Source organism: Hordeum vulgare, chromosome 6H (genome assembly GCF_904849725.1).
Source record: "Hordeum vulgare subsp. vulgare chromosome 6H, MorexV3_pseudomolecules_assembly, whole genome shotgun sequence".
In the NCBI taxonomy this organism is placed as follows: domain Eukaryota; kingdom Viridiplantae; phylum Streptophyta; class Magnoliopsida; order Poales; family Poaceae; genus Hordeum; species Hordeum vulgare.
In genome coordinates this window covers 540,589,257-540,597,305 of record NC_058523.1, presented here as the reverse complement: position 1 = coordinate 540,597,305, position 8,049 = coordinate 540,589,257, and the positions used below count along the sequence as shown (strand labels likewise).

General features: G+C 43.6%; 1 protein-coding gene across 4 annotated transcripts; it reads right to left on the bottom strand.

Annotated features, from left to right (window-relative positions):
* Nucleotides 1-601: 601 nt before the first annotated feature.
* Nucleotides 602-7,041, bottom strand: LOC123404831 (protein LAZ1 homolog 2). 4 transcript variants are annotated; one of them, XM_045098776.1, is made up of 10 exons: nt 6,758-7,041; nt 6,478-6,657; nt 3,057-3,231; nt 2,868-2,924; nt 2,410-2,518; nt 1,964-2,148; nt 1,783-1,871; nt 1,410-1,659; nt 1,086-1,331; nt 602-993 (listed from the first exon to the last, which is right to left on the bottom strand). In XM_045098776.1, exons 3-10 carry the CDS (start codon nt 3,204-3,206, stop codon nt 727-729), a joined length of 1,353 nt encoding a protein of 450 aa, XP_044954711.1. In that variant the 5' UTR covers nt 3,207-3,231; nt 6,478-6,657; nt 6,758-7,041; the 3' UTR covers nt 602-726. The 4 variants fall into 4 exon arrangements, with proteins under 4 accessions (XP_044954711.1, XP_044954714.1, XP_044954713.1 ...); XM_045098779.1 differs by lacking the exon at nt 6,478-6,657 and having other exon boundaries at nt 6,758-7,031; XM_045098778.1 differs by lacking the exon at nt 6,758-7,041 and having other exon boundaries at nt 6,478-6,749.
* Between the last annotated feature and the right edge of the window lie 1,008 nt (nt 7,042-8,049).

The window sequence follows — 8,049 nt, the reverse complement described above, 5'->3', positions numbered from 1 at the left end:
ATTTGATAGAACTACATTACATTATCTTGAAAGGAAGTTGAGAGAATATCTATGATCAAAGAAACTTTGGGCAGGGGAAGAAGCAATGACACCTTTTTGAGCTTGAGTACCAGTGATCCTGTTTTCTCAAAAAAGGAAAAAGAAAAACAGAAGTCATATTTCAAAGTTACAAAAAAATCTGAAAAAAAATCACGCCTGTTCAAATGTATGTATACTAAACGCGTATAAATTTTCATGATGAAACATACCGACACGCACGCTAAAAAAGGGCAAAAATCATGTTTAAAACAGTGAACAGTGTGTGGTCAGCAATTTAATCTTTTTTGTGCAGCTCACATGCTAATATATCCCATGAAAATTATAAACATATACTAGTATATATCCATATGAACATGTAGAATTGTTTTCAAATTTCTTTAAAACTTCTAAATGTGCCTTTTGATTTTTTAACAAAAAGATGAGTTTATTGGAGCTCGAGCATACAAATGCCGCACTCCAGGGAAAGCAGAAACCAAAGAAACATATGAATGGCTTGACACTCGGTTTCGGCAACGTCCCAATGACAATGGAGAAGCTACGGTTAAGTCCTTGATAGAAAAGATTTTCAGTTTAAAACTTCATCATATCATGGTAAGTGTAGAGATGCACTAGTTTTATTTACAGTTTTCTTTCTGGAAATGCACGAGTGTACCATGTTCTTAAGAACCAGTTGCTCTTGCATGCCTTCTATTCTTTCGATTTCGAGCTCTCCGTAGATCCATCACTATCGTTCTTGTCCTCTACCCTTGTTTCAACTTCCACCTCCGCATCGACTGCAACAGCTTCACCGTTGTCCACCACATTCTCGGTGACATGCTCCTCCACCTCGATGTCGGGTTTCTTCTTGTCCCCTGGTTTCAGCGACACGTGATGAAAGGTCTCCTGGATCTTCCCAACGCCTTTCTCCACGGGCTCCATCGCCTGCGAGATGGTTAGGGCCACATCCTTGACAACCTACGCAAGAAGAAGCAAGTAACCAGTCAGAAAACCCAGATAATTCAGGCTCTGCAACCTACCGAAATTCTGACACATGTCAAGCACTTTACATGGTGTCCACCACCGAGGACGACATCCTCGACGCTCTCTCTAATGCTTGTTCCTGGAGTCTTGACATTTGTCTCTTTCTGCTCCATGGTGGCCGGCACCGCATTGCTGTTGTTATCGACATCCACCTTCACCTCCATTTTACTTTCCTCACGGGTCACCTCCCCGTGCTCGCTGTCCTGGACTGGGATGTGCTGGTACGGCTCCACGCCGAAGACAAATGCATGTGCGATGGCTGCGATAGCCATCTAAGACAAAGCAATTTCGCTTTACTGCATAAAAGATTAACATGGCTCTCAATCAACTCAAAAGATTTACCTATTTACCTCAATACAAATCAGGAAGTCTTGAATCCCATTTTGCACCTTGCCCTCCTTTGGCACGAGCCCCGTATGGCAGATGATGGTGATTCCGATTCCCTGCCACCAAGTGGCGAATACAATGGCCTTAAAACTTATGAACTTGGCTAGCGGCCTTATTGCCTGTAGCCTTTCATGTGTTGCATTGTAAAATTTCACCAGACAGTACAGTGCCCATGTCTGGCTGAAATTTATGACAAGAGCGATGTAAGGGTATCTGCGTATTACAACATGACATGCTTTTAGCGAAAACGAATTGAACTTCTCTCCCATTTCATAAATTCAGACATCTCACCATTTTAGATATCAAAACGAGAAAGAAAAAAAATGAGATAGTTACCCATAGTTCCACTTGAATTCACCATCTCCATATGCTCCAAAAAGCTCCAAGACGAATGCCAGGAAAGCACATAATGTCTTTAGAATCATCTGAAATGGTGTTGAGGAAGGATATATCATCCACGTCGTCAACTCGTCATTGACCAGTTTCAGGTGAGAACATTCCAAAATGTACTACTTACATATTGCACAAGGCCGAATTTTATAATTGTGTATAAGCTCTGCCCCAGTGCATTAGGATCGCAAAAGAAGTCACGCAGTCTACTGTGATTACGATATTTTGCCTTCTCTTGACTCTCAAGCAACTGTTCACTTAGCTCTTCCATTCTTTCCTTTTCAAGCAGGCCAACAACCTGCCGTTCTCCCCCTAAAAGAGTTAAGATTTCAACTTCCCAAATTCTTAATACAGTAAGGTATCATGAATTTTGACAACAGGATCAGAGAGGTGATGGAGTTAATTTTGAATATATTTAATTAGCCAAAATTTGCTCCATAAGACTGTAAACATGTATAAATATGAAAATAGGACGCAATGTCCATGCAATTTACCGCTGTTAATTATGGAAAATTTAATTCTCACATATTATTGGGTCCATTCCTGTGGTCATATAGAAGAAAATAAGATTACCCAGGCATGCAACCAAGTATCGTCCAAAGGCATACAAAGCAAATGCTTCATAACAATTCCGCAATATATCACAGGCCAAGGAGAATTCCGAATGGTACAGCGATATTATCTGGGGAAAAGAAATCAAATATCAAAAATGGGATAACCATACAGGTCAACATTTCAATAAAAAATGGAACAAAATCTTCAGGCAGGCAAAAATAAAATGCTCAAAGAAACCATGATAGTACGGTGTTTCTTCTTACAAGTTCATGATTCTATTATATAACTGATCGTTTTTAACACTTCCAACATTTTGATATGAAAATGATAGTAGCTATTTTTCTGAAGCCAGCAATTCCATAGCACATTCAGCATTCCAGCATTCACATTTTGCTTGCTTTTACACATCTACTGGTTGCTGCATTGTACCCCAACAGTTATTCAACCAATTCCAACAAGTCTGGGCTCAAACTTACAGATTCAGACGCGTATACAGGCACCATAAAAAGGACAGCTATGATCCACTTCTGCTCCTGCAGAACCCTCGTCGAGATAAATTTGTTCAGTCAGGAGAACAATGCCAAAGTTATAAACATTGACTACGCTGGAGATATTTGGTCCACCAACAGAAAGAGGGGACACTGCGACATGAACCCGCCACTCACCGCAGGGTTTCTGTACGATCTAAGGTGCTGCAGTATAAGCCAGAGCGAGATGAGCAGCGCGACGAGCACGAACCCGGCTCCGATGAGCACCGCGGGTGTGTGGAGGTTCCTGTAGAACCCCTGGAAGCTAGAGGATTCATTCGATGTCATCAGCTCATCCCACGTTCACTGATCCCTGAAAGAAAATTCAACTTGATCGGACACTCTGCTCTCAGATAAAGAATTTGTTATCTGAAAAATGCACGAGGAGAGAAACTTATAAACTGATTCTGACTGCCCCATTGCTGCCCAGGTTTATGTTATATCTGATTTGCTGAACGAATGGATAGGTGGATTTGTGCCAAATTGCAGTGAATCAGTCATCAACAGGCATGTATGTATAACGATATGATATGAGGTTTCGGTCCAGAAGAAATGAGGACTTTTTCACTGTTCTGATCTTAATCTGAAACTACAGCACAAAATGAACTCTGTACGAAACTATTTCATGATTTGACCCTTTTAGAAACGTCATAACCCGTGGCGTTGCTGCTGCACGTAGAAACGCCGGCGTTTCTGCTCCACATTTACACGCCTAACTAGCTCGCGTTGCAGCCCACATAGAAACGCCAGTGGCTCTGGCGTTGCTACCCAGGCGGCAAACGCCATGAACCATGGCGTTTTAGTGGTGGACCCCACTTGCTCGGTGAGAGTGGAACCAGCTGCCTCCCTGCTGTCCGCTAGCGTGTCTCGGGGCTCGGAGAAGACAATGGCGACACGAAGGCCCTGTTTGGATACTCTAACTCGGTTAGAGTTTAGAGTTAGATTCTAACCCTGGACTAACCCTAAACTAACTCTAACCAAAGAGGTGTTTGGATGGAAGGGTTAGATTGACAATAAATGCACCTTTTCCAATCATTTGGCTCCTTTATCAAGGATTTGGTGTGGTGGAGGTAAAGAGAAAAGTAACTTTTTGTGGGCCCAACCCAACTCTAACCCAAATAAGCACCTCTTGGATGAGTTAGTTTTTTGGGTGGGTTAGATGCATCTAACCAACTCTAACCCTCCCTGTTTGGATGTTTTAGGGTTAGATTGGTCCAATCTAACCAACTCTAACTCTAACTCATGCATCCAAACAGGGCCGAAGAATATATCGGGTTTGGTGGCGACTGCTAGCCCAGGTGAGCAAGCATGGTAACCACGTGCTGTGTAGTCGAGTCCAGCTAGGACCCCAAACAATTCCCACGCCTATCTACCTCTATAAAAACTAGTGCTAGATCCGGCAGACCTTGACACAAATAACAGCACACACAAGGCATAAGCAGTGAGTGAGTGCATCCACCTTCGATCAGCTATATTCTGCATCGATCTGGTCATGGCAGTGAGTGAGTGAGCGACTCGTACGGGTGGTAGGTGGTGGGGGCGAGTAGGAGAGAATGGTTTTAATATTTCTGCCCGCGTGAGCATTTAATGGACGGGTGGATGGATGGCTGGTCTTCGTCTCTCTCCTCTCGGCAGAGGGTGGAGTGTTGAAGTCGCCTCGCAGACTCGCATGATATCAATGAAGCTCCCTCTTCTTCTCTCCTCTCGGGCAATGCGCAAAAGACTGTCAAGCCCATCAAATCGCAATTGCTCCGATGGACAAAAGACGTGCTATATCTTGGCATCCTACCAGCTCACGAATGAATGGGAGGAAGCGGTTGCGCAAGGCTCGAAAGAAAAGAGGAGCCATATTTGCGGTGAAATTAGAAGCAATCAAGCGACCCAGGATCCAGGTTTGTTCCCCTTGTCTTCCTCTCCCTCCCTGCGGTTTTGGCGTGTTTGATTTTGAGGGATCGTGTATCGTGAGTTTGGATCTGGCTGGGGATAATGGAGGGGGAGAGGGTGCGGTTTGGGTGTGCCGGGTGCAGTGGCGGAGCTAGCTCCCGTCGACCCCGGTCAGCTGCCCGGGCAGAGCCAAGGATACACTGAAAACAAGCAGTTCGTGAAAGATTTAGGCCCCCTTGTTTGGGCTACAAATTTCTGGCAATCAGCTATGGCTTGGATTCTAGAGAATCAACTGTGGCTGTGGATTTTGGGAATAAAAAACTGACTGTTTGTTTACTCAGCTGTAGAAAAATCATATTAGTTCACACACTTTATAATACTGGTTTCGCCTGCCAAACGTCTATACTCGTTCCGTTTCCAACTCTTTTAATAATGGCTTGCTTTAGCAGCTCAATCCCTTTGAGTACACTACGACAAGCATATGAAATTCCATTATGGTACTCAACTTGTAAAACAAATGAATTAGGATAGTATCTTGCCTTTATAGTAAAACAGCTTTGAGTTTGCATTTGTAAGCAGTCGCCATCCTTGTTTCGCCAGCATAGCAAGATTGAAGGTATATAGGTATTTATTAGTTTTTCCCAGCTGACCCAATGTATCTTGCTTTCTTTGTCTTGTTGTGCCCATCAATATTTACTTATCATAGTATTTATTTCCTCGCACTCCTTCTACTACATGCATTGTATATGTGTCCCCTTCTGGCATGATGAACAATTCTTTCCAACCGTAATTGGTATTTGCTTGTTCATATTAATGAAGATATGTCCTTGACACAGCTGAAGCAACAGATTCAGCCAAGGAGCCTGAGCGATTCATGTTCTTCCAGTCGCCTCCGATAGCTGATGATGAACCGTTGGGTTTGTTCCTTTTTTCAACATTACTGTTTTTCTGCTAAAATAAAAAACAACTGTATGCATTGCCTCCAAATGAGTGGTTCTGATACGTATAGGTGTATAGGTGTCTAGCAAATATGGACAGAAATCTTAGGACTCTGGTATAGAATCATTAAGCTGATATTAACTCCCAACTTCTTTACTTTTTTTTCTGTTAAAAGAAAACAAACTTAGTGCATTGCCTTTAATATTGCCTCTGTTTTATATATATAGGGTTCTACATCAACAAGTATGGGGGGAAAGGGTAAGCAGGAAGACAATATTTGGCATGCGAAACCAGTATAAAAAGTAAAGCATTATAAAAAGAGTTGGAAACGGAACGAGTATAGACATTTGGCATGCGAAACCAGTATTATAAAGTTTGCGAACTAATATAATTCTTCTACAGTTGAGTAAACAAACAGTCAGTTTTTGATTCCAAAAATCCACAACCATAGCTGATTCTCTAGAATCCAAGCCATAGCTGACTGTCAGGAATTTATAGTCCAAACAAAGGGGGCCTAAATCTATCACGAACTGCTTGTTTTCAGTGTATCCTTGGCTCAGCCCCGGCAGCTGACCGGGGTCGACGGAAGCTAGCTCCGTCACTGCATCCGGCACATCCAAACCGCACCCTCTCCCCCTCCATTATCCCCAGCCAGATCCAAATTCACGATACACAATCCCTTAAAATCAAACACGCCAAAACCGCAGAGAGGGAGAGGAAGACAAGGGAAACAAACCTGGATCCTGGGTCGCTTGATTGCTTCTAATTTCACCGCGAATCTGGCTCATTTTTTCTTTCGAACCTTGCGTAGCCGCTTCCTTCCATTCATTCATGAGCTGGTAGGATGTCAAGATATAGCATGCCTTTTATGCATCGGAGCAATTGCAATTTGACGGGCTTGACAGCCTTTTGCGCACTGCCCAGAGAAGAAGAAATGATAACACAATGAGATGCAGAGTATTGACATCTGTAGAAGGAAAAACAGAGCACATCGAGAAAGGGAAGTAAAGTTTTACCTAGGAAGAACCTGACAGACAGCTCCGGGGAGCTCACCGCGGCCACGATGGGATCAGTAAGGAACCGGTGGCACCGCCGCAGGAACTGCTCCGGTTTGCCGTCAAAGTCACCCCTCAGGCCGCCGCAGCTCGGCCGCCGTTCGACGAGAGACCACCGAGAGGAGAGAGGCGCTGCAGGCTCGGGGACGGAGATGAAATGGGCACCTCACGTCCGGCGCCCGCCGCCTGATCTGCCGCCGCCGCCGCCGCCGCGAGAGGAGAGTCGAGATAGGAAGTTTGCTGAAGAGGTCAGCGAGGGACCCCCTGTCCCCGGCTGGAGATGCAGCCATGCATGCAGCGCGCGGCGTCGCCCGCCTTCCACGTGTCCGGGGCGCAGCGCACGCGGCGGCTTCGCGTGGGCTCCAGGCAACGGGAGAACGATGTGATTCATCCGTCCGGCTGATCCGGCTCCCGGCGTCGTCGGACGCTTCCGCCTCCAACCACGTGTCCCCCCGGCTCCATGTGCTTCCGCTTCTACCCTTGTTCGTGCACGACTCATCGTCCGTGCTTCTCTCTTCTCTTCGCGAGTAATCGAATGAATTTCTTGTAACTAGCACAAATGTTCGTGCGTTGCAACTGCAACGTGAGAAAAATAAAAAATAAAAAAGTGTAGTCCATTAGTAAAAGCGCGTGGATACTGTCAAAAAAGACACGTACGTAAGGTCTTAGATTATAAAATATGTACAAAGAAAGAACTTAATGCAAGTATATCATGTCCAAAGATTATAACATTTCTCAAATATTGATGCTTAAGTTAACATGTTACAATACAAATAGTCGGTACGAAATAAAGACAAATATTAATTAGCATTGTATCCTAAATTGTATTTTATAAAATATTTAATATGTAAAATAACAACATATTCAAACTCTACACATTTCTCTAATCAAGTTTCATATATAATATGTTTAAATTGGATTTACGGTTTAAAAGATATTGTTATTTGAAAATACATATTTATTCTGAATGCACTTCGAGGTTATTAACGCAATGTGAGGGGTGTACGTATTTTTTTAAAAAAGATTCACTCTGAATATAATTTGGACCGCGGGTTATTTAGCACGAAAGTAAGGGGGTTTTGTGTAAAATGCGAAAAAAACGGTTCGGCCTCACTTAAAAACGTACCACGGGTTAATTAGTGGAAACTACAAGGGTGTTTTCGCAAAAATACCGCGACGAATGCCAGAAGAAGTGTGTGTGCTTTATTATTATAGCAAAAGGACCCGTCCGTTGCAACGAGAGAAAAACAATT